This window comes from Puma concolor, chromosome D2 (genome assembly GCF_028749965.1).
Source record: "Puma concolor isolate L17-30 chromosome D2, mPumCon1.1.hap2, whole genome shotgun sequence".
Taxonomy (NCBI): domain Eukaryota; kingdom Metazoa; phylum Chordata; class Mammalia; order Carnivora; family Felidae; genus Puma; species Puma concolor.
Window position 1 is genome coordinate 12,693,150 of NC_141677.1, and position 26,704 is coordinate 12,719,853.

At 44.8% G+C, this 26,704-nt stretch overlaps 1 protein-coding gene across 1 annotated transcript in view; it reads left to right on the top strand.

Moving 5' to 3' along the window:
• NID1 (nidogen 1) overlaps positions 1 to 26,704 on the top strand; it is an 84,527-nt gene that overhangs the window by 12,660 nt on the left and 45,163 nt on the right. Inside the window, exons 2-6 of the mRNA XM_086679614.1 lie at positions 15,523 to 15,822; positions 17,840 to 18,066; positions 20,545 to 20,927; positions 23,753 to 23,902; positions 26,029 to 26,280. Of these exons, the coding sequence (XP_086535740.1) occupies positions 15,523 to 15,822; positions 17,840 to 18,066; positions 20,545 to 20,927; positions 23,753 to 23,902; positions 26,029 to 26,280 (1,312 nt within the window). The remainder of the gene's footprint in view (positions 1 to 15,522; positions 15,823 to 17,839; positions 18,067 to 20,544; positions 20,928 to 23,752; positions 23,903 to 26,028; positions 26,281 to 26,704) is intronic.

Below are 26,704 nucleotides of genomic sequence, written 5' to 3' on the forward strand. Positions count from 1 at the left end.
TATAGAGTAGGCTAAAGATTATTGTATTTTTATTATAGAGTAGGCTAAAGACTTAACAAGAGTCCTTCATGAATGAAGTTGTGGCATACTGTATAACATCAGGAGGCAAGTGATAATCTGGTTATTGCTGTACTATCTGCTACTGATAAGGAGATGGCAGCGAAATCATGTCTGTCAAGTCATGTTTTTTTCCCTTGTGAACAGCAGGCAAGCTATGGGGTGATACTTCAGTCTTATGGAGGGGACCCCTTTCCCACCAACCTTTCAACTAATGCTTAGCATCCATTGATGGTCATTGCCTGACTCAGGTATTAAATGAAGGGTTGCCAAGTCGTATTTTAGTTTGTTTTCTGGTTTGCTTGTTTCTTTCTATCATTCTTTCTATATTTTATTATTTATTTATTTATGAAAATTTTTTTTTGATGTTTATTCATTTTTGAGAGAGAGAGACAGAGAGACAGAGCATGATTGGGGGAGGGGCAGAGAGAGAGAGAGAGAGGGAGACACAGAATCTGAAGCAGGCTCCAGGCTCTGAGCTGTCAGCACAGAGCCCGACGCGGGGCTTGAACTCATGAACTGCGAGATCATGACCTGAGCCGAAGTCAAGACACTTAACCGACTGAGCCACCCAGGCTCCCCTTTATTTATTTACTTTGAGAGAGAGAGAGAGAGAGAGAGAGAGACCTTAAGCAAGCTCTGCATTCAGTGCAGGCACAGGGCTAGATCTCACAACTCTGAGATCATGACCTGAGCCAAAATCAAGAGTCGGATGCTCAGCTGGCTGAGCCACCCAGGCGCCCCTCTATAATTCTTTGTATACTTACTAGCCGGCATACTTCTTTGTAAAGAGTAGCTTTCCCTCATCAACTGGGGCTTTGGGGTGATATTGACATATGGTCCATTCTGGAAAGGCAGATGGATACTTAATTCTTTCTTTATCATTTCTAATGTTCAAATGAAGGGATTGGTGTTCAAATTAAAGGGCTGGTGTAATCCAAATTAGGGGAGTTTCTGAGGCTCCAGTTGCCACAGGGAAACTTCTGATATTGATCTCTAGGGTGTCAAAGAAGAGCATGCTTCTCCCCAGTGACCGAGAGTTTAGACCAGCCCTTCTCCCTTCCCTGACTGGCTCCTATTCTGGACTGCTGAGGCACATTTCTACCTCTTTTTTGATAGACACACTAGAAGTGAACATTTAAAGACCCTGACCATTTTTAAATGTTGGAAGGTAATCTCAGGTAGAAATTCCCTGCAGAAGAGATGGGTAACTGATCCAAAGTCTCTCATTAGACATTAACTGGATTAAATTGAAACCACTGGCAAATCTCTTACCTAGGGGTAACTATTACCCCTAGGTTGTCCCTTATTTTTATGTGTGAAGACTTTTATTTTTCTTTCTAATTCAAGCCAGAGCCATTTCTCTGGCTCAGTGGGGTTAATGGAAAAGGTCTGCAGTTTGGACTCAAGAGTTTTGTTCTGGCACTTCTAGTGTGTGATCTTAGGCAAGACCTATAAACTGAAACTCATTTTTTCTCACGTGAAGAATGAAGATGATATTAATGCCTGCTTTACTAGATTTAATCAGATAATTGGAATAAAAATGTTTTGTAAAGTACCACAGAAGGGGGTAAGGCCATAGATCCCATATTTGCCCTCGACTTAAAATCAGTCAACCTCCTCCTTGATTGTATTACGGGCTTGGCTTTTTCCTGGACTTCGTTATCAAGTTTTCCTTTCCTTAGGCCCTTTTAGTTTCTTAGTTTTTTTCTAGCTATCCAGTCTTTATCCATGAAGCTATCCCATGAAGCTTTGCAACTTCCACTGTGGCTCACAAGTCTTCCCAAGTAGCCAGCAAATACAAGAGAAAGAGCAGAGGTTATGGATGCCAGCAAATGTGAGTTCAAATCTTGGTTCCATCACTTACTGGCTGTATGACATTAAACTAAATTATGTCCCATTTGCTTGTCTTTTTTATGTATGTGAAAAGAAATATGGTCGTATTAAATTTTTAAAACTGCAGACAGCTGTAGTAAAGGACTCCTGAGTTGGCAGTCTGTTTGTTGCCTTTCCATTCTTTACCCCAAATAATTTTACCTTAAATTCCTACTTTCTCCCACCCATGGAGTTTGCTTTTGCAACTGCATGCAATTTCATTGTCTTCTCAGTACAACTGAGTACAACAATTTGCATTTGGAAAACGACTGCATTTGTTTCTTATTTGTGCCTACCCTCTAGTATTCTTAACCACATCTGTTTTGGAGAGGGCTTTCCCCAACAATCGTAGGCTGCCTTCTGCCCTGGGGATCACTACTAGGCTCATTTAAGCCTCAAGAGATGGTTGTTTCAGCTTCTTCCCTGTGCATTTGAATGTAAGGAATTTAACATATTATTTATTGGGTGTCTGCATTTAGACTTTCTCCACTGATTCATACTGTCTGTCTTCAAAGAGGAACAAACATGAAACAGGAAGTGCTTTTTTAAAGGGGGAATAATCTCCGTTATGGGTTAGTTGCTCTACCTCTTCATAATGTCAGCTGAGTTGAAACAATTGTACGTTAAGTGGCTCCAGCTGTTAGCCATGTGGTGCTGGGCATTTCACCCTGGGGTGTTTTGTGATGTAAGCGACTTGTTCTGCGCTGTGCAAATGGATGAAGAGCCTATTGTTTGGTGTGTTCCTTGGAGTGGGTGAATAGATACATTCTTTATTTTTTAGATTTTTATTTATTTGTTTGTTTTTTAAAATAAGCTCTACACCCAACATGGGGATTGAACTCACGATCCTGAGATCAAGAGTCACACACTCCACTGACAGAGCCAGCCTGGCGCCCCTAGATAGTTCCTTCCTTCCTTCCTCCCTACCTTCTTCCCTCCCTCCCTCCACACGCCCAGCATGGAGCCCCGTTTGGGGCTCAGGATCCTTGAACTCAGGATCCTGAAATCAAGACCTGAGCTGAGATCAAAATCAAGAGTCAGACGCTTAACCGACTGAGCCACCTAGGCATTAGATACATTCTTTAAAGGGGGCATTAAGTTGTGCTAGTAATACACTGAGCTGAAGTTTAACTTTGCTAAAGGAACTTCTTTTTCCCAGTGTGAACTATAAGTAAGATTTCAGGGCAATATTTACATCGGTCAATGTACTGGAAGTAGCTGGTTTCAATAAAGAAGTGGTATAGACAATAATATTACATTATTTATTACAGTTATTATTATTATTATTATTATTATTATTACTCTGTCAATAATTCAGTCAGCCTTTCTCAGGAATACATTCAGTCCATAAGAGTTTTGTGGTGTAATCTGTGGAGGCCACTTTTAGGCAAACAGGCTTGAGCAATGGAATGCAGAAAGGGACACACTGACCACATGGCTGACTACAGACAGGCCCTCGGCTCTGATCAAGGGGCTACTAACAATTAGGCACAGTTACCAAAAGAGGGAGAATTCCATCCATCACCATACCGCCTCGCCTTCCCTCCTTAAAAGCAGCCCCCTCCCACTGCCTCCTTACAGACCACCTCTCCTCTGCTGTCCTGCCCACCACTCCCTTGTGTTGGATTCAGTAAACTTCTGTCTCCTTCATTCTGCCTCAGGGGGATGTTTTCAGGTGGGCTTCTACCTGATCATCACCCCACACGTGGGGCCCCCCATCTGATCAAGAGACACCCCCTTTAGACACCACATAATCTACAGCAAGGAATGTGCTGGTGCCATTGGGAGTCAGGGCACCTGAGTTGGGGCTCCAAGGTAAGAACTGTGTTTGAAGGTAAACTGAGGCATATTAAAAACTTTAAGAGTTTACTTGAACAAAAATCAATTGGCATTGGACCGCATCCATACCTAGCAGGTGGAAATGAGCTCTGAGGAGCTGTACAAAATGGAAGACTTTCCTAGCCAGAAGGGAGCAGGAACAAGGAACTTATACTAGGCGGAAAATGGATTGGTTATGGCCCAGTCCGTTTCCTTTTATTGGATGGTAGGGGTCTGTCTGGAGGGCAGATGACCTAGCTAGTGCTGATCAGGCAATTCCTGATTGACTGGTTTCTGATTCCATTTTGGGGAGAGCTGAAACTGTAATTAAGTCAAGTCTTGGTTTGGTGACGTGGAGCTCAGCATAAGCGACTCCACTGGGGCTTGTTGCCTTGTGGGTTTTTTTGTTTTGTTTTGTTTTGTTCTTAACAATTCTCCCCCTTTTTAAAAAGTTTGTTCGTCTATTTTGAGAGAGCATGCAAGTTGGGGGAGGGGCAGAGAGAGAGAAAGAGAGAGAGAAGTCCAAGCAGACTCTGTGCTGTCAGCTCTGCGGTATTTGCAGGTCATGACTTTGGGCTCACATTGCTTAAGTCAGTTATTCTCTTTGTTTCTTTTCTGATGATTTAGTCTTAGGAAGATCATCTGCTTGGTGGCTAGTGGCCGTAAACATGCATTTAAAGCTTCTGAGAAAACACAGTGTTTCAGGGAGACTACTATGATTATTATAAGGAGGATAATTCCCAATGTCTAGAGTGCTCTTTGGAGCCATGGCATCCAAGAACCAAAGCAGTCAGAATCAAATAAAGTCAAAGAAAGACCCCATTGAAGGAGTCACTTTTTTTCTTTAATATTTATTTATTTTTGAGAGAGAGAGAGAGAGAGAGAGAGAGACAAAGCGTGAGAGGAGGATGGGCAGAGAGAGAGGGAGACCCAGAATCCGAAGCAGGCTCCAGGCTCTGAGCTGTCAGCACAGAGCCCGACACGGGCTTGAACCCACAGATTGCGAGATCATGACCTGAGCCGAAGTCGGACGCTTGACTGACTGAGCCACCCAGGGTGCTTCAATGGCACCCTGAAGGAGTCACTTTCTTAAGCTAAGTGCAGCAAGTGATGCTGGCCATAGCACACACACCTCCTTGCTCAGCTAAAAGATAATCAAGGGCTGTCCTATTATCGAGAGCAATTTTGGGGAGGAAGGATTTGTGTTGGGCAGTTACTGCTTTAGCAGTAGATTCAGAGGTAGGTGCCACGGTTAGGGAGCATTGTCCTTGCATGCATTCATAAACAGAAAAAGCAAGTAGTGAAAAGGAAAAAGGAATAAAATCTTCATAGTGGAGGTGAAGATCTTGATCTGTGACCGTGGGAGGGGCCATCCACCTCGAGATGCTGTCTGCTTCTGGGGAGGAGCCTCCCTTGACGATGTTAATTTTATAACTCCACCTGGTGTGCAGTTCCAAACGTCTCGAGGAACCCTTTTTATTTGGGAGATGTGGACTTGAGGTTCAAGTACCTGAAGGTTGACTGCTCTCTGAGTAGTGAGGAGGACCTGGTATAGTTCCTTACATGGAGGTTCAAGGGCAGTCTTTGTTCTTAGTGATTCCAAATGAGAAGGGTAGGAGAAAATTGGAAATGTCAGTCTGGAGAGTTGTAGCCAGACATTTGAGGAAACTCGAAGAATTGATTTGAGGAATGTTGAAGAATCTGGTCCAATTTAGAGGTATATCACAAAAGCTCAAACACAAATGATCGGGAGTAGAATCTGATATCCACAACGTTACAGGGTGCCAGGGTGGCTCAGTCGGTTAAGCGTCCAACTTTGGTTCAGGTCATGATCTCAACGGTTCGTGAGTTCGAGCCCTGCATCGAGCTCACTGCTGTCAGTACAGAGCCTGCTTCGGATCCTAGGTCTTCCTCTCTCTCTGCCCCTCCCCTGTTCTCTCCCTCTTTCTCTCTAAATAAAAATTAAAAAAAAAATTATGATATCCACAAGGTTGTGTTATCAGTTTCTACTGAAATAATCACCCTTATTTCTATCAAAGATAATGATAGTCAGACTAATCTGTTTGTAAAATAAATTGAAAAATTACATTTGACCAGACTATTTGCGTTAAGTGCAGCAAGAATAGTGATTGACTGTATAGGCTCTAAAAATCCACTTTGCTGGAACTTTTCATAAGGAATCTTAGATTGGACTTTTAAAAGCCTCTCCAGACTAAGAAGCCAAGCAGGCCAAAGACTCACCATCAGACTTCACCTGAAATCCCTATAGGTTTGGGTGAATTTCTCTCTTCAAGAGGTCCCCAAGATATCCTGAGATTCCTATGGCTGCTGGGAAGTGACTGTCCTTACCTGGTTAGGCTGCCAGGAACCCTATAAGCAAGACACCAGGCTGGTTTTTCCAAGGTGCTGTTTTTGGCTCTGCAAAGTCAGTTTTAGTTTCTCAAAGCTGTTTGGTCCCATCTGATTCTGTGCACATTCTCAAATCTGACATACCAGTCGAAGCCTTGGTCATATAACCAATGTTTCCCGTTGTGTCCAAGGGAGAACAGATGCTTACTGAATTATGCAAATATCAATACAGATATGAAAATAACAATGCTAAGTTTCCACATTCTGGAGGAACCAGGTAGGGAGAAAAAGTAAATATTTAATGTATACTTACAAAGGTACGGGCACCTGGGTGGTCCAGTTGGTTGAGCATCCAACTTCCGCTCAGATCATGATCTCACAGCTTGTGAGTTCTGAGTTCTGAGCCCCGTGTTGGGCTCCCTGCTGTCAGCGAAGGCTGCTTTGGATCCTCTGTCTCCCTCCCTCTGCCCCTCCCTCAATTGCATGCGCGCGCATGTGCGCGCGCTCTCTCTCTCTCTCTCTCTCTCTCTCTCCCTCCCATCTCTCAAAAATAAATTAACATTAAAAAATTATACTTACAAAGGCAAACTTTACAAAATTAAAAAGTAAAAATGCTTTCCTTGAAGCTGAAAAAAACCAAAACATTAAGGAACCAGCAATGTCTCAAAGACAAATTTGTAAAAAAAAAAAATAATCCTCATTAGTTCATTCAGTCCCATGGTATTAATTCTTGTTCTGCTTTAATCCAGTTTGTCCATGAGTTCTGAAAATTCGTACCTGGTGCAGTTTTATAATCTTCAAGTTCCCAGAAACGTGTACTCTCGAGTATTTGTTGAGTCCTTTCCCCCAGTCTTTCTGATGATGAGGCACTTTTGCGAAAGCGTCAGAGTAAAATAAACATCCATAAGTGACAAAAGACATAAAATGACCATGTTTCAACATCTGATGACAGTTATTATAACAGAATTGTAATTATAATAGAAAATTTGGTTATTTCTGTGACCTACAACATTTTAAGAGATAACTGGAAATGGGACTGATAACATTACACCAGGAGGACATACCAGATTTTTAGCAATTTCACACAATTTCTACAGCACGTATATTAGTAACATGCATTTGTGCAATATAACCTAATAAAGTTTAGCATCTTGGCCCCTGGGTGGCTCAGTTGATTGAGCTGAGTGTTCGGCTCAGGTCATGATCTCATGTTCCTGAGTTTGAGCCCTGCTGTGCTGACAGCTTAGAGCCTGGAGCCTGATTTGGATTCTGTGTCTTCCTCTCTCTCTACCCCTCCCCTGCTTGTGCGCTCTCTCTCTCTCAAAAATAAACATTTAAAAAATTTTTAAAAAATAAATAAAACTCTTATTATTTCTAGTAGTTTTAATTACATATGTTAATTAGAATTCTTAAGTATTAAAATCCTTAATTCCTGGTGAAAACCAAGAAGTAAGCAATTGTAGACTGACAAATTTATAAATACATTTTATAATTTCTAGAAGTATATTCTTCCTAATCGTAAATTTTCCAATGTGGCACAGAACATGTTTACTAATACACCCTAAAAATCTTGACTTCCTCTAGAAAAGGAAGCCAAAGGATGATAAATAAGTCTGTGTTCAGTAATTACTGTTTCAGTGTTTTATCTTATTTGGAAATGATCTAGATATTCAGTGAATATGCATCATTTAACTTATCTTAGTATAACTTTAAGGTTTCAAGTTACGAAAAAGATTTTGGAAACTAGTTTTATGTAGACCTATCGTAAAGCATCATTGTTGAAAAGTTCATTTATAAACTTTTATCTTACTTGCATGCATTTAACTCACTTGTTCTGAACAGTTATGTTTAGGTAAACCATGAAAATTTCACAAGACATGAAACAGGTTAACCATTATCTGAAGTTATTTTTTCTTATTGACAAATTTCTGTAATAGAGAGATCAGTAGTTATTTGACTTTTAGTAAACCTATGTAGAATAAAAGTATTATATATTTAACGTTGATAACTCTAAATGAAACTCTAAAGACAAGCCTGTTTTAATTAAACCAACAAACTTAAACTAGCTTCTATGTACCAAATATTATCCTAGATCACTTGAAAAACCGTTGGGTTAGTTTCATATTTCTGAGAGCATACTTGATTTATAGAATGTGTTTTTGTCTTTAAGCCAATGAAAGAGAGCCCTTTACAACTTCATCGTGGCATTACTATGTGGAAGTAGAAGAAAAATCACACATTTATAATATCCATACGTAAACACATAGACAGATGCCAACAGAGATCTTCTGGCTTTTATTTTAAAATCTTTGCCGTGAGACAGGCAAAACTGTTTATAGACGAACAGTTGGATCCAAATTTTCTTTCTGGCGGATGGAAAGTTTATCTGCTCAGATGGCAGGTGGCTGAAGCTTTTTAGTAATATTTGTGGAAGAGACTTGAGATTTGTATTTGTCCTTGGCAAGTAACCTTATGGAGGCTGTGGACTAGATTTGGGCCCAGAGAGCTTTTTTAACTGTTTATATTTTTAAAAGCTTCCTCCTCCCCTCTTTTTCCCTTCTGTCTCAGGTGACTGTGAGCCTTGTTTGACTTACCTCCTTGGGGTATTTACATTTCAAAGAAACGTGGTAACATTTACATCTTCAAGGGACCTTGGGAGAAAGCTAGTTTTCTTCTAGGAGTTTTAGGGTCTATTTGTCTATTATCAGAAGGCTAGGGTAATTACTACTTAAATTGTTCCTTCATTTTCTGAAAAGCAGGAAGGTTCTGATTCCAAGTTCTGATCTTTTACAACATCTGTAGCCATTCTGAGATGAATAGGGGGGTTTTGGGAGATGGTCGAGATAGGTAGACTTTGAATTGTTTCTAGAGCTGCATTTCTGGTTTTGCAAAGATTTGTAAGATAGGGACAGTTGCTCTTAATTCTGAAAACTGGTTTATAGTCTTAAAGGTATCCAGGGGCCGACCGCCCATCTAACTACACTGGCTTCAATTTGCTTCTTTTTATCAGGGAGAAGATCTTCAACCAAGATGGAAATCACAAGATTCTTGTGTTCTAGATTTAGAGCTGTTGGTCTTTGGAATATTTTAGTAAATCCTTCCAGGAAAGACTTGAGAATGTGTTTCTTTCCCTCTGGGTTACATGGTTTCATTTTAGTTCAGGTGAGAAGGCCTAAAAAGTGTTCCTCTCATCTCTGAAGACCGGCTTCCAGGCTGGCCCACTTCTGACCATAGAGCTACTTAACAAGATCCTTTCAAATATCTTGTCAGGTTTCAACAGGCACAAACGGTAAATATTCCTGGCAGTATTGAACAATCCCTTGAATACAAGAGGCATCCCCAAAGAGGGTGTGGAGGATACTGCCTGCCCAAGATAACCACCAGCTGCCCCCAAACATAACGGAAAGAATGAAAGACTTAGTTCTCCTGAGAGCTGGCAATGGTTGATAGGACCCTAGCCGCAAATGGAGTGCAACGCACATCTCTGGCCAAATTTGGGGGGGCCCCCAACCTGACACAAAGCAAGATAAATAAGAAGGCAGTAGCTGTCCCCGGGAGAGAAAGGATCAACAACCAATGGGTACCCAAAAGTAAATTCTCGAGAGTCACAATTCAAAGACCTCATTGTTACAAATGTCTTTTTGCCTGCCAATCTGAATTTGGAAAGGAAGGGACAGCATGAAATTTTACCTTCCTCTCTCAACCAGGCGCTACAGATAGAGATCTGGGACAGCTGACTTTGGCGAGAATTCTCACCGTTTGCTGGCTTTTGCTAGTTTTCCCAGGATCCCATCTGTAGGCTCTGGAGGGAGTGGGGTGTCCCAGCAGGTCATATCCTGGTCACCAGAAACCATAGAGCAGGAAAAATAATTTTCCCTCTACCTTTTATGGTGAGTGCTTGGCTGAGACCCCTTTTTCTGTAGGATACCCCATAAATGGATAAGCTTATCTAGGTTAAAAGTTCTCCACTGTGGGCCACTGTATTTCAAGATTATCTTTGGTAAGGTCAACCTGTTTGTTCCTCCTTAAAACAAAATTTTATTCCCCCAAGGCTAATGCTGGACTCAGGCCAGCTTAGATTGGACCCAGATCTGGCAGATATGTTTCTTAGGACTTCTTAAATCTACAGGTTCCCCTCACAGCCTTTTTTCTTGAAATGTATTTATTAAAGAAACTGGGTATTTGCCCTTCACAGTGTCCCATACTCTGGATTTTGCTGATCATGTCCCTACAGTATCATTGAACATGTTCTTCTGGACCCTGTATTTCCTGTAAACTGGTGGTTAGATCTGGAGACTTGTTATCAGTTTGTATTTATGCAGACTCTTCTTTTTTTAAACCTCACTCCTTCTTGTTTTTTTTTTTTTTTAAGCTTATTTATTTATTTTGAGGTGGGGGAAGGGTAGAGAGAGAGGGAGAGAGAGAGAATCCCAAGCAGGCTCCACACTGCCAGTGCAGAGCCTGACATAGGGCTCGAACCCACGAACCGTGAGAGCATGACCTGAGCCAAAATCAAATGCTAGACGCTTAGCCTACTGAACCACCCAAGGCATCCCAACAGACTCTGTTTTCTATTTTTATTTTTATTTTTTTATTTTTAAAAGTGAAAATTTTTAAAAATGTTTATTTTTGAGACACAGAGAAACAGAGCATGAGTGGGGGAGGGGCAGAGAGAGAGGGAGACACAGAATCCGAAGCAGGCTCCAGGCTCCGAGCTGTTAGCCCAGAGCCCGAGGTGGGGCTCAAACCCGTAGACTGTGAGATCATGACCTGAGCCGAAGTCGGACACTTAACCGACCAAGCCACCCAGGTGCCCCCAGACTCCTTGTTTTAATCATTGGTGTGACGGACCAATGACCAGTGGGAAGGACCTCCGTTAACACATCATGCCGTGATCCTTCATGCGCTCACAGATGGAACTCACACACCTTCGGGCACTATTTCTAGAACAACCTTGGTATTCAGGGCTTATTCTGTATAAATCTCCTCACCCTATTTTCTAGAGGAAGTCAGGAAGGGACGGGGCTAACACATACCAGGCATTGTCGAAGCTTTGCAGCTACAGTAGTGACCAAAGTGGACACTGTCCCGGCTTTCGAGGGGACACACTGCCTCACGGGGAAAGCAGCCAGAGCTAGCACATGAGTCAAGAAGGTCATTACACAGCGTGTTCTGCAGTTGGAAGGACACAAACAGGAAGCGGGGACAGAAATGGGGGGCCAGGGAGTGAGGGAAGAGAGGAAAGAAGAGGAGGAGACTATGCTGGCTACCTCTCTTAGAGGCTGTACCTCCCTGAGCTCTGGAGGACGGGAGTGAGCCAGTTATGTGACTGTATGGGGCTGGGGAGACAGTGCTGCTGGTGGCAGGGTTGGAGAGCATGCCAGGGACCTTGGAGGTGGGACACATGGGACATGGGCTGGGAAAGGGAAAAGAATCACGGCCGACTCTACAGTTTCCTGGCTTAAGCAATGGGGCGAATGGCATGGATCGCTCAGTAGTTCCCACTCTGTTCCCTTTGGAGGTTGTAGGGCCCACGTCTGTCCTCCTGGCCTCTTAAGAACCTTCTAGGCGGGCGCCTGGGTGGCTCAGTCGGTTGGGCGGCCGACTTCGGCTCAGGTCATGATCTCGCGGTCCGTGAGTTCGAGCCCCACGTCGGCCTCTGTGCTGACAGCTCAGAGCCTGGAGCCTGTTTCAGATTCTGTGTCTCCCTCTCTCTGACCCTCCCCCGTTCATGGTCTGTCTCTCTCTGTCTCAAAAACAAATAAACGTTAAAAAAAAAAAAATTAAAAAAAAAAAAGAACCTTCTAGGCCCTTCCCTTTGTGTTCCCTGTGCTTCTGTTGCTTGCTTGACTTTAAGAAGGAGAAAAGGAACCAGACAATGGGAGCATCACACCCTTGAGAGGTTTGTACAGTGAGACTGGCATCCAAATGTAAGAGAATATTATTGTTCAAGTCAGCCATTAATCGGTATGTCTCAAACAAACAAAGAAATATTTACTGGGGAGTTTTTTCTTTTTAAAGCATATTTCTGTTTATTTATTTATAGTGAGAGAGAGAGAGGGGGAGAGAGAGAAGGAGAGAGAGAGAATCCCAAGCAGGCAGCACACTGTCAGCACAGAGCTGCCTGCGGAGCTCGAACTCACAAACTGTGAGATCATGACCTGAGTGGAAAGGACAAGTCGGATGCTTCACTGACTGAGCCACCCAGGCGCCCCCAGGAAGAAGTGTAAAGCTAAGAGTCAGACGATACTTCTGGATGTTCTGTCTATGACATTTATATTCTGTTGTCATCTTTCTTCGTTATCACCAGCAATTAAGCCACATGTACCATTAAAAAATGGCTGAAAAGTAATTGTGCAGGACAGATCCTAATGAGGGTTATGTGGTCTGTGTCCAAAGCATTTGCAGTGTTCTTGATACTTGTCTAAACACTCGATTCCCAAAGCAGTCCTTGTGATAATAGAAACAGCCCCGTGCCCAGATTCTAAATAAGAAAAGACACCGGGAATGTTTTCAAAATTGTGGGACTGACTTAAATGCCACCAGAAACAGCTTTTTTTTCAACATTTATTTATTTTTGGGACAGAGAGAGACAGAGCATGAACGGGGGAGGGGCAGAGAGAGAGGGAGACACAGAATCGGAAGCAGGCTCCAGGCTCTGAGCCATCAGCCCAGAGCCTGACGCGGGGCTCGAACTCACGGACCGCGAGATGGTGACCTGAGCCGAAGTCGGACGCTTAACCGACTGAGCCACCCAGGCGCCCCCAGAAACCGCTTTTTAAAACTAAGTTGTGTGCATGTGGCCTCCGTGTGATCGCTTCCCACTAGCGGCTGGTAACTGCCAGCTTCTGGAGGCTTTGGGAGAGTGAGCTGTTTCCCACGCCCCCACACACAAGTCCCGCTGGGATGTCCGTGCGGGGAGATGTGTGGATGGGCTGGCGGGACGAGAGGGTGAGAAATGAGCTGGCAGCGCTCCTTCCCTGACTCCCTTCTCCGCAGCCTGCCAGCAGCACGCTCTGGAAGATCATCACTGTGCCAGATGGTGCTGGAAATTGTGTCCTCTAAACAGTTAACAGCCCGTGAAGACGGGTGTAAAGGGAGGGCTTTGCAAAGTCCACGCGTAACTCCCAGAACTCTTGTGGCTTTCTCTTCCCGGAGCCCAGATCTGCTCCACCCCTTTGAACCTTTTCACCCAGTTCTCGTCCTGTTGCAGGGTTTGGTCTTTAGTTCTCTTCTTAAGTGTCTACCCCGCCCCCTTCTCTAGTAGTGAGGTCTGTAGCGAGTGGAGGAGAAGGCTGGAGGAGGGAAGGGGTGGGGGGAAATAAGTGACTTGGAAAACCCAACCTCCCTCCCGCCGAAAGCCTTCTAATTGAGTCCTTAACAATAAAGAGTGCCTTGTTTGCATTCATGTTCTTCTGATCCACAGACTCTTAAAGAGCACACTAAGGTGCCATTTGCAAAATCTCTCCCATTTGATTAGGGCAGTTTTTTAAAAGTTGACTTATTTTTGAGAGAGAGAGAGAGAGAGAGAGCGCACACACACACACACACACACACACACACACATGCACGCACGCATAAGCGGGGGAGGGGCAGAGAGAGGGATGCAGAAAATCCCAAGCAGGCTCTCCACTGTCAGCACAGAGCCTGATGCAGAACTCAGACTACGAACTGCCAGATCATGACCTGAGCCAAAATCAAGGGTTGGACCCTTCACCGACTGAGCCACCCAGGTGTCCCTAGGGCATTCTTATTCACAAATTCTTGGAGTAAAAAGAGCAACCGGAGGGGTGTCCTGTGTCATCACAGGATTGTGCACTAACAAGAAAGAGCAAAGGGGTCAAAGCCTCATTCTTAGCATGGCTTTGCAGGAGACCCAAGCACTCCCACCAAGTGCCTTCCATCAAGGGGCTCTTTGTCCCCCTCCCTTTTTTCCCCAAGGAGTGTGGGGGTTAGCTGGATGAGAACACTGAGCTCTTTTTGTAGGGCGTTAAAAACTGATTTCAAGGAGGCTGTACACAGTGATTAAAGAGGTCCAACTTTGGAGTCTGGCTCCCTGGGTTCGAATCCCAGTGCTGACACTGGGTACCTTTGGACAAATTGATTTAACTTACCTCATTTTCTCCACCAGAAAAACGTGGAAAATAACAGTATCTAGTCTTATGGGGTTCTTCTAAGGATTAAATGTTAATAAGATGTCTGGAACATGGGGGCACCTGGGTGGCTCAGTTGGTTAAGCATCTGACTGTTGCTTTCAGCTCAGGTCATGATTCCATGGTCACATCTTGTGAGATCGAGCCCTGCGTCGGGCTCTGCACTGACAGTGAGGAGACTGCTTGGGATTCTCTGTCTCTCTCGCTTTCGGCCCCTGCCCCGCTCATGCTTCTCTGTCTCTCTCTTAATAAATAAATAAACTTAAAAAAAAAAAAAAAGATGCCTGGAACATGATAAACACTCAAAGTGTTAGCTATTATTTTGACAGATTAAACGAGACATAATAATTAATGATACCATAATGTCCCATTTACATGTACTTCTTTTTTTTTTTTTTTTTAAGTTTATTTATTTACTTGGAGAGAAAGCCAGCACAAGCAGGGGAGGAGCAGAGAGGAGGAGAGACAGAATCCCAAGCAAGCTCTGTGCCATCAGCACACAGCCCGATGTGGGGCTCGAACTCACCAACTGTGAGATCATGACCTGAGCTGAAACCACGGTCAGACGCTCAACCGACTGTGCCACCCAGGCGCCCCGACGTGTGCTTCTTCTTTTTTTCTTTTTTTAAGAGATACGCTTCCAATTTATTTTATTTATTTATTATTACCTTTTTTTAAGTAAGCTCGACAAGTGGGGCTTGAATGCACAACCCTGAGATCAAGAGTCCCATGTTCTACTGACTGAGCCAGCCAGGTGCCCCCAAATTGACTCGTTACTTATTGTATCGTCATCTGTTTGTGTCAATCCTTCCCCATATCCTTCTGGATCATGGGATCCTTGAAGGCAGAGCCTGGGTACTACCCACAGCACCTGACACAATCCTGGTATATAACGACTGCTCAGTTTGTTGGGGAACGTGATGAAGGCTTTCACAATGGCTTATGTGTGAGGGGTGCTTTGCGAGAGGCAAAGCACGCGTGCATGGAAAGCCCAAGATTTGAAGTTCAAGACACGTGTCCGAGGTTGGGTGACTGGTCTCTGCCAGAGTCAGGTCCTGTGATTCTCGCCCCTGGAACCTTCCACTGGGTCATCCTGCTGAGGAGGGCAGTCCCGAGTCTTACAGTTTGGGACCCTGCCCTTCTCCAGTTCCGTTGTATTTGCCGGACGGGGGGTGCCTGTGGCAGTGTTCCGTGAGTGGCAGTTCAGAGTCCCTGAGGAAGACGGTTTTTTTTCCCTGCATGCCTCGTAACTATGCTTGGTTTTGTACAGGTCACCACAAATGGCATTATTGCCATGAGTGAACCCCCGGCCAAAGAATCCTCCCCTGGGCTCTTCCCACCGACCTTCGGAGTAGTTGCACCTTTCCTGGCGGACTTGGACACGACAGATGGCTTTGGGAAGGTTTATTACCGGGAAGACTTATCCCCCTCTGTCACTCGGCTGGCAGCGGAGTGTGTCCAGAGAGGGTTCCCAGAAATCTCTTTCCAGCCCAGTAGCGCGGTGGTTGTCACTTGGGAATCCGTGGCCCCTTACCAAGGGCCCAGCAAGGACCCTGCCCAAGAAGGCAAGGTAAGCGCTCACCCAGGTACAAGTGCGAATACTCCACAGGTTAGCTTTGCACACTTCAGTCTTCCTTGAAGGAGGGAAAATACTTGAGTGAGTCGAGAAGCCATCTCTAGATCTGAAGTCACTGTTCAGGACATGCCTCTGTTTCTCCGTAGAAAAATAATTTCACTCCGCCATTATTTAATGTTTACAGTATTACAGAGGAGAGAGAACCTTGAAAGGTCCCAAACCACTCCCTTTAAACACAGGAGGTTCCAGGTTGGTGGTTCCCAAAGTGTGTACCATAAAACACCCAGTCCTGCACGAGAGTCCTTGAGAAAAAAGCCCCCCCTGGGCAAGTAAATTTGGAGATGCAAAACTTTCTCTCTCCTGGTGACTCACTCTGAAAAGTCCTATGATAAAGAAGACCGTGTAATTTTCTTTTTAAGTTTATTTGTTTATTTTGAATGAGAGAGAGCATACGAGCATGCAAGCAGGGGAGGGGCAGAGAGAGAGAGAGAGGGAGAGAGAGAGAGAATCCCAAGCAGGCTCTGCACTGTCAGCACAGAGCCTAGTGTAGGGCTCATTCTCACCAACCGTGAGATTGTGACCTGAGCAGAAACCCAAGAGTCAGGTGCTTAACTGACTGAGCCACCTGGGAGCCCCGAAACTGGCTTAATTTTTAAAAAAATTTAGGAGTCCCCAAACCTTTTGGCCAGATTCTTTTTTCCCCTCCCGAATAAGACCCGTTACATCCCACAGAACACACTTGGGGAAAGTCTGTCATGGGCCTGTGTGACACAGTTTGCTTTTTGTATCTGTGTGAGTGCCGTCCTTGGAAACTGCTTAAAACCTGCCATTTCTGAAGTGTCTGTCTGTCCCTGTCACTTGAGTGATAAATGCCCAACCCCTTGTGTAGAGCCCTTGCCTGCCTCTTGGGCCTAATCTCCCCTTACTTCTCCACACACCCTTTGCAGCACAATTTACACGAAATTATTAGCAATTCTCTGATCATCCTGCTCCCCGCCCCCCCCCAATATCTTGCACTTGCTTTCCTCTCTGCTTGTGACAGCCTGTCCCCGACTCCCACGGCTGGTGTCGAACTTGTACTTGAGCCTCCCAACTTGCACAGCCTTGTCTGCTCCCTCCCTCCCAGCATCGGGCACTTCTTTCTGTGGCTGCAATAGCACTTGGATACAACTCCCTTAAAGAATCTGCCCCCCATTGTTTTTTAAGAGTTTATTTTTAAGTAATCTCTACACCCAACATGGGGTTCGAACTCCCAACCCCAAGATCATGAGTCACATGCTCTACTGACTCAGCCAGCCAGGCACCCCTGTACCCTAGTTTTGCAATGTTTTCTTCACATGTCAGTCTTCCCATCTGGACCAGAAATTTTCAAGCACAGGGACCATGGATTTATAGGAAAGATAACCAGTATTTAAGGAATATCGTCTCTGTGACTGGCCCTTCATATTTCACACAGATCTCCTATCATTTCTGCGAAGTAAATGGTTTTCTCTCCATCTGGCAGATTCAGAAATCCAGGCTTAGAGAATTTAAGTAACAGGCCCAAAGTCACACAACCCATGATGAGTCAAGCAAGGATTTGCACCCACATCTGTTTTCTCCCAGAGCTCACGATTCTTCTTACATTGTGTTGCTTGGGCTCAACAGGTGTATGCTAAATGCTGTTGAGCATGATGTTTGAATAAGTTTCATAGTAATGGAAACAAATTCTGTGGATAAGAATTTGCTAACTTACGTAAGATTTAGGTCTAGAGGTAACATCTCTGTAATTTTTGGCTAACCTTCATGCAGAAAGTATTCGTTCATTAATTGGAAAATTTCATGTTGACAAAGGCTCAGAAATATTTAAGTGGAGCCATCCTGGAATACTTGGTTTTTGCTACAAAAATACTTTTACAATAAGGTGAGGATACTGCCATCTCTGGATGTTCTCTGTGTAGTCTGGGAAATAGAACAATTTAAGATCCATCGATATTTTCCTGAGTAACTCAACCTCAACTCATCTTCACAGAGAAACACATTCCAGGCTGTTCTGGCCTCCTCCGATTCCAGCTCCTACGCCATATTCCTTTATCCTGAAGACGGTCTGCAGTTCGACACGACATTTTCAAAGAAGGATGAGACCCAAGTTCCCGCTGTGGTTGCATTCAGTCAAGGTGTACAAGGATTTATATGGAAGAGCGATGGAGCTTATAACATATTTGCCAACGACAGAGAATCAATTGGAAATTTGGCCAAGTACGCTTTCTTTGTTCTTCAGTCGATTATCCCCTTCGTGATCATTTCATTATTAAGATGATCATTTTATTATTTTACTAAGGATGATATATGATATAATGGGCACTATGGAACATTACCTAAAAGTGTACCCACAGATGTAAATTTTGTATGTAGTTTTTTTATATTATGTAGTGTTTTTTTCCTGATTAATTAAAAGTAATACACTCTTAGGATGAGCAGGTTTCCTATTTTTTAGATCTCATGCTCATATGAAACTGTTTCTACCATCTCTTCTGCAAGTATAAAGTTAGAAATAAAAGCTATTCAAACCCTATCTCCTGCTATGAACCCAGGGCTGAGAAAAACTTTCTACCGCCACACGGACTAGGGGAGAAATTCTCACAACAGAAATAGTGCTCTCTTGGGCTATTTCGTAGAATTTGGCGGAAGCGGGGAAAGCTCAGACTACTTTTTCTGAAACTAAAATCTTTCCTCTCCCAGTATGCTTTAAAAAATGAAGAAAGAACACCCTCCCTCAACATCATATTATCAAATTGACTCTAAAACTCCCCTGCCCTTGACTTAATGGCCTGCTTAGCAACTGGCTTTATATGGGTGAGGAAAGCCCTCATTTATACTTCTTGCCTATTTCCATGGTGTAAATTCTCCTTTATTGGCCGCTTTCTGGCTACCCACTTCGTGTTGCTCAACCATGGAGCTCAGAACAGAACCATTCTCAGCACGCAGATGCGATAGATTTCAATAACTTCCAGAACATGTAGGCGATCGTAAAATAAATCAACGTGATGAGTTTCAAGTATTTGTTGCCTTTGTTTTTTTAATGTAATTTATTTAATTATAAGCTTACGTAATTTAATTGCTTACAATGGCTGTGTTTAATAACTGGCTTGCAAAATTGCTAACATTTAACAACTGGTTCTCATGAGCTGGTGCTAGCAAGGTCCTGTATACCCTTGCCTTTCCTGGAAGTCCCCGGGAGACAGATTGAATACACATCTTATTTCTGCAGGGCTTTCTGGATCCTCATCCCCCCGTCCCACCCCAGCATCTTGCTCAGTGTTCCCCACCGAGGAACGTCTGTCCCCTCCTTCCGCTGCAGAAGCTGGTCATTTTGCATAGTTTCTGATAGGAGCACTTCCGATCACAGACACATAAGAACAGTAAACATGGTGCCGAGAGGGAGAGATTAGGGTTATTCTGCTGTGTTTTTTAATTATAAAAGGCCTTTAGATTCTGAATCTCATTTGCATCTCACTGTACCTTTGGAACATAAAAAGGTAAACTGAGGCCTGTTGAAGATTCCATGGCTGATAGGCTTGGGATTTCTGATCATCCAAGTCTGTACTGTTTTCACTCACAACACTTCTGACACCAAATAGGTGGGATTCCCCCCCTCCCCAATACCAAGCAATACTCTAACTCTCTGGACATCCACTTGGTGTCCTACAATTCAGTTCAGTTCTGACACTAACAGCCCAGGGTGAGCACGGACCCCACTGGTTAAGGGCTCAGTCCCGCAAGACCGGCCCCACTGCAGATGCCAGCCACACTTTCCAGGTTGCCACTTGTACTTCTGATCAACCAGCTCTATAAATTGGGGGTTTCTGTGACCCCCCCCAACCCCACCCCGCTCAGGTTGGATAATTTGCTAGAATGGCTCAGACTCAGAGAAGCACTTTTCTTACTATCACCAGTTCATTTTATGTTCTTTTTTAACGTTTATTTATTTATTTCAAGAGCGAGAGGGAGTGAGAGTGTGGTAGGGGCAGAGAGAGGGGGGAGAGAGAGAGAGAGAGAGAGAGAGAGAGAGAGAGAGAGAGAGAGAATCCCAAGCAGGCTCCGCACTGTCAGAGCAGAGCCCAATGCAGGGCTCGAACTCACAAACCCTTGAGATCATGACATGAGCTGAAACCGAGTTGGACACATAACCGACTGAGGCACCCAGGCACCCCACCAGTTTATTTTAAGGGATACAAGTCGGGAACAGCCCGGATAGAAGAAATGTATAGGGCAAGGTGTGGGAGGGAGAGGAGGCTTGAACCCTCCATGCTATCCCTGGGCACACCACCCACCAACGCAAAAGCTCTCCCAACCTCATCGTTTAGGGTTTTTTTTTTTTTTTTACATAAGCATGATGGATAAACTCATCGGCCTTGATGATTAACCCAGTCTCCAACCCCCTCCCCTCTCTGGAAGTCAGGGCGTGGGGCTGAAAGTTCCAACCTTCCAACCTTGCCCTGGTCTTTCTACTGCCCCGCCCCCATCCTGAAGCTCCCCAGGGTTGCAGCCACCACTCGTTCATTGGCAGAGAAAAGCCCATCTCATCACTCCAGAGACTACAAGGATTTTAGGAGCACCGTGGCAGAACCAGAGGTTTCAGGCTGATGCCAGACCCCCAGGGCTCCTTCTGCTTGGTTAGTGAGGGCGGTTTGTGGTTGCTGGCCTGTTTTTAAGAAGCCCGTCCTTCTCCTCTAGGAGCAGTAACTCCGGGCAGCAGGGCGTCTGGGTGTTTGAGATTGGGAGCCCGGCCACGGCCAGTGGTGTAGTGCCCTCCGACGTGAGCCTCGGACTGGACGACGGAGCAGAATATGATGATGAAGATTACGACTCGGTGACACATCTGGGCCTAGAGGACGTGGGCACGACATCCTTCCCCTATGAGGCTCCGAGAAGCGGAGACCCCAGCATGCACAGCGTGCCCTGGGTCCTCTCCCCCCGCCGCCTGCCCACCGAGAGGCCCCCTGGACCTCCCGGACCTCCTACGGAGAGGACCAGATCTTTCCAGCTGCCGGGGGAGAGGTTTCACCAGCAGCACCCACAGGTCATAGACGTGGATGAAGTTGAGGAAACAGGAGTGGGTAAGGCCTTTGAGGTTGCAGCTGGTATGTTCCTGGACACTTGGGCTTCCAGACAGGAGTCCTGCTGGGGGGATGTCAGTTGCGTGTCTCACATGGTGGTTTGTGAGGACGTGAGCTGGGGAAGTAGAGGCAGACCCCGTTCTCAGCCGTAGAGCTTCGGTGGATGGGCCTGATGGCTTCAAAGACTCCAAGCCATCTTTTGGGATTAGGGCTGCGGTTACGGGGGACTGCTGAGCGGGCGTTCTGTCGAGTTTCCTCTTACTCGTTTCTGTCGTTTTAAAGAGAAAAGTGCTTTGGAATTATTTTGCAAGTCTGATTTTCTTATTGGTGACCTCTGGGATCAGAAATGTATTCACCCACCTGAAAAAACATTTTCGAAGTTTCTTTGGCTATTTACGCAGTTTATCTTTGACGTTTATTTCCTCTTGGTTTTGGAAGGAGAATGGTTGATTATTTTTCCTCCCCGGTCCTGTCAGCTTCAGAGTTGGTTTGTGAAGATTTAAAAATGCAACACAAACAGAGCCCTCTTTTAAAGATAGTTTTAAAATACAGTCTCTTCTAGTCAACCACGTTCTATCAGATTTTTGCTGCATTCTGAGGGAAAACCATTTGGGCTCCAGCGTGCTTTGATTTGTCGTATAAAAGATGTTCAAATTAAACTGTATTTACTACGTTTCACTCTTCAGGCTGACGCATAATCCATTAACATTCATATAAATGAGATGGTCCAAGCCTTTAAATGTTGTTTACTGCGACTCTTTCCTGCTTCTACTACGAAGTTTTAAGGTCCCCAGGAAAATCTACTCCGTTGCACATGATTCACTCTGTTTTATTTCTCCTTCTGATTTGTTTCATCCAGGTCCTTATACGTGTTTGTTCTTTTCGAATATCCCAAAGCATGGACAAGATCTGGTGGGCAGGGGAAGAGTGCTTACTTTTTAGGCACAGAAATGGGGAAATTACCCCTTACTGGCATGATGAGGACATGGGCTCATGTCTCAGGGCTCCCCTATACACGCTGCGCCCTGGATTTCTTGGGGTGATGCTAACAGCTAGCATATGGCACTCTGTGCTTACAGCTGGTTCCAGACTGATTTCCCCGAGACATGTAGGGTGTGTTTACTCGTAGAACTTGTTCCAGACTGATCCCCCCAGACATGTGGGGTGTATTTACTTGTAGGTGTTTAGTCTGGAATCTTATTCTGCTTTTCCCTGTCTAGGTGTCTCTGACATAACATTTGTGAAGCTTTCATCATACCTAGCACCAACAACTTATGGTGGTTTATTACTTGGTACTGGTAAAAGCCTAGACTTGAACCCCAAATATGTCTAGAACAGATGTTTCCTGTCCCTCCAATCCCACTGTTTTTATTAGAAAGGTCAGTCTCCTGTAGCCAGCAGTACATTCCCGGTGTTCTTTGAAAAGTCACCCACAGATACACAGGCCATAAGGGACCCACTGGGAGCTGGGCCCACAGCTAGAGCTGAAGTAATTAGCCACGTCTTGTGTGTTCAGCTCAGGGCCCGAATGTTCCCAGCTCCAAACGCCACCCTTATACACACTGGAAATTCCCTTCGGAGGGTGTAGACTAATCAAATCCACCACTAAAGGTTAAACTTTAATCTTCCCTCGTAACAGTCACTTATAAATTGGATCGTTATCCCCTCTGAAAGTCCATCCCTCTTGTGCTTTTGAAGTTCATTGCAAATTAATTTGCTCTGGATTATTAAATTTAATGAGCTAGTTCATAGTTCTAATGAAATGGACCTGGGAAGTAGGAATTTGAAATAGAAATTCTTTTTGTTTCTTGGGTCAAAGGCCTTTAGACCAAGGATGACTAAAGAATTACTTCGAATCAGCTTTTGAGTATAAGGGCTTCTGAGTTTTCCCCTGGGGAGAAGAAAGAGGCAACAAAGTTTTAAAATATTTTAGGTCATTAAAATGACACATTTTATGAGATAGATCTATATGTGTAATTTTCTTTTACCACAATAAATAACAGTAAAAAAAAAAATTTAGGGGCACCTGAGTGGCTCAGTCGGTTCATCATCTGACTCTTGGTTTCAGATCAGGTCATCATCTCGAGTGTTGTGAGTTCAAGCCCCACATCAGGCTCCTAACTGACGGTGCAGGACTTGCTTGGGATTCTCTCTCTCTCTCTCTCTCTCTCTCTGCCCCTCCCCCACTCACCCTCTGTCTCTCTCGAAAATGAATAAATAAACTTAAAAAAATTTACGGTCTCAGGGGCACCTGAGTGGCTCAGTTGGTTAAGCGTTGGACTTCAGCTCAGGTCATGATCTCACAGCTCATGGGTTCGAGCCCCGCATTGGGCTCCGTGCTGACAGCTCAGAGCCTGGAGCCTGCTTCGGTCGGATTCTGTCTCAGTTTCTCTCTGCCTCTCCCCACTCACGCTCTTGTCTCTCCCTCAAATATAAATAAAAATTAAAAAAAAAAAAAAAAGTACGATCTGCCCCAAAATGTCAAGCCCATGTGGCTACATTACCTGGATCCCATATTAAGATTGTATTTGGTGGTAGTAGCCTAATATCGATACAGTGATAATATTGATTGCATGACCCAGTACGTAGGATTATAGCATTTTATAATAATTTACCCTTGCGATGTCTCAAACCCCGTTTAGACCCATTTGCCTTCGTGGTTTGCGTACTGCAGCCACCATACTACGTAAGAAGCTATAGGTGTGAGCACTGTCCTGGAATCCCCCCAGCAGACGGGAAGGGCTTGGGGGCGCACAGTGTCATTAACCCAGCCTGGTCCACCGCCATGCAAACGCTAACCGGTATGCCGTGTTTTCCCTAAACAGTATTCAGCTACAACACGGATTCCCGCCAGACGTGTGCCAACAACAGACACCAGTGCTCTGTGCACGCGGAATGCAGGGACTTCGCCACGGGCTTCTGCTGCAGCTGCGTTGCTGGCTACACTGGGAACGGCCGACAGTGTGTCGCAGAAGGTACTCGGCTTTTGTGTGTTCCATTTGTGCGGGAGGAAGGAGGGAGTGGAGTTTCTGTTTTGGTGCTTGTTTTGAAAGGTTGGCTTTTACCCAGATCTCTAAAGGTGGGTAGTCTTTTTAGTAGGGCAATCATATTTAATCTCTCGTTCCCATTCTTTGTCATCCTCTCCTAAAGGGTTTTTCTCGGGGAATGCCCGGTTTTCTAGCACGGTGAGGTCTCTTTCTTTCCTGCGCTGTTTTTCCCTCCATCTTTGAAATGAGCCCATCTTCACAACTGCCCCTAGTGTTGGACAAAGGCTGAAGTTTTGAAATAATGCGGCCTGGACCTGGCATCGTTAATGCCTCTTGTTTCCCTCACTTTCTTTCCAACCTCCCGTGTGGCGCTGCTCGAAGACCTGACTGGCCTAATGGTTGTTAAGCCCCAGCTGGGCCAACGGGGGCGGCTGTAGACCAGAGTTTGTAGTGGGGAAAAGTCTAGTCCAGTCACCCTTCCCCTTGGGTTGTCCTTCCCCCATGCCTCTAAAATCACAGCACGATGATGGCAGAGCATAAGGGGCACGCCAATTAATTCCGGGCTCCAGACCCATGGGGGGGCTGACTGCAAAATGGATTCAGCTGTGGGCGGACCTCGGCTCTGAGCTCTGCACCCAAGAGGACCAGCCAGTCTTGATGTTCTCAGGTGAGAAGAATCCTCTCGGTGAAGGTCTAGGGGGTCAGACAGTGAGGCCTCCAGGAGGTTAGGGCCATAAAATTAAAACCAGCAAAACCCTACCATACTGAACATTTGTCCCCTTCAGACACCAAGTCACCTCACTTGTCACCGGCCATTTTCCTTGTGTTTCACCGGGAACCTCAACTGCTTTGCAAATTTGACTAAATAAAACTCAGTTGCAGAAATGGTTTCTGTTTTTCGCATCCCCAGCCATAGCTGTGGTAAAATCAGTTAATTTGCTAAAAACATTTCTTTTTCTTCTGGGTCACAATGAGATAAAGTGAGTTTTGTTAAATACTATCTGAAGCAATGAAAGAAAATTATGTGTACTTTTCATGTTAATTTAGGGGGATGTTTTGAACTTCTGTAAATGTAAATCCCACCCCACCCCCCAGGTATGGTGTGCCTTTGCTTCTTTGTTTTAGGCTTGGCTTTTATGCTTCTCACCCTGAGACAAGCTTCTAGAATCGACACTGAAAACTTTTCTTAAAGAGCAGCCTCCTTAGCTCTTTCTGTGCCAAATATCAGAGCTGGAAATGCTGAGCAGTTTGTGCTTGTTTTGCAAGCTCAGATATAACAAACTGTTCAGCTACATATTTTGATATTCTATACACGCCCCGTAATAGTTCTGTGGTTTAAATATTTGTTGGATTCTTGCTACTTTGGAAACATTTTTCTGGCTCAAGGTTTGGTGGAAAAAATTTGTTTGGTTTCCTTAACTTGGCTTTCCTGCCTGTTTCTGTAATTGTTTAGGGGATGCATTTTTTTCATATTAGTCGTCCCAATTTAATAGCATTCCCCAGTGCAGTGACACAATTTGTGTGCGTAGTTATTGTGTGTGTATGCTTTGGCTTGTCAGTGACCCTTGGGCATCCCGAACATAGTGAAAGGTCTTCTGAACATGGGCGATGACGGTCAGGTACAAGCCGCTCTGTCTAGTGTGACTCAACAGACTTCATTAAGAACTTAAATATGAGCAGAAAACTCTGCAGAGACCAAGTGAAGGAGCTGGGTGGGAAAGTCCTGTCCCTAGTACTCTAGGAAGAGAAACAAGATATGTGCCGTCAATAACTGATAGAATTTAATTCTTTCTTTTTAAAATGTTTATTTATTTTGAGATTGGAAGAGAGAGAGAGAAAGCAAGCCGAGGGACAGAGAGAGAGAGAGAGAGAGAGAGAGATGGAGGGAGAGAATCCCAAGCAGGACCCGTGCTGTCAGCACAGAGCCTGACACGGGGCTCGAACTCACAAACTGTGAGATCATGACCTGAGCCGAAATCAAGAGTCAGACGCTCAACTGACTGAGCCACCCAGGCGCCCCAAGATGTTGGAATATCTAACTTGCTTTATAGGTACAGGTCCCATCAGCCATGTTACTCTTTGTTAAAAGGCTGGCTTCTTTGTTTCTTGCTCAGGTTCCCCGCAGCGAGTTAACGGCAAGGTGAAAGGAAGGATTTTGGTGGGGAACAGCCCGGTGCCCATTGTCTTCGAGAACACCGACCTCCACTCTTACGTGGTGATGAACCACGGGCGCTCGTACACAGCCATCAGCACCATTCCCGAGACCGTCGGCTATTCTCTGCTTCCTCTGGCCCCTGTTGGAGGCATCATTGGATGGATGTTTGCGGTGGAACAGGATGGGTTCAAGAATGGGTTCAGCATCACAGGTAATTTATCTCAGACGTTGAAATTAATGGACCACACGATGGTGCCTGGGGCCCTGGGCGGGGAGGCGGGGGGGGGGGGGGGGGTGCTGGGGGGTGAATGCAAAGGGAACTTCCTGTCTGCAAAAACTTACTGATGAACATTTTGTGGCTCCAGAAAAAAGATTTTGAGGCAAAATCATCAATTTTTTCATTACTATGTACTAACTAAAGCTATCTAGAATTGCATTGTGATCAGGGAGTGATTTCATGTGGGGCGGGATTTAGAAGTCTCCAGCAGAGCAAGTGATGTCATTTTATACATGCTCACACCCCAAAGTGTGGGGCTCACAGTTTCCCTCATTCTGGTTATCAAGCCTGCCTCCAGATTCCCAACCAATCTGAACTGATAGTTGACGTTTCTTCAGTATCTGCTTGGAGAAAAGGA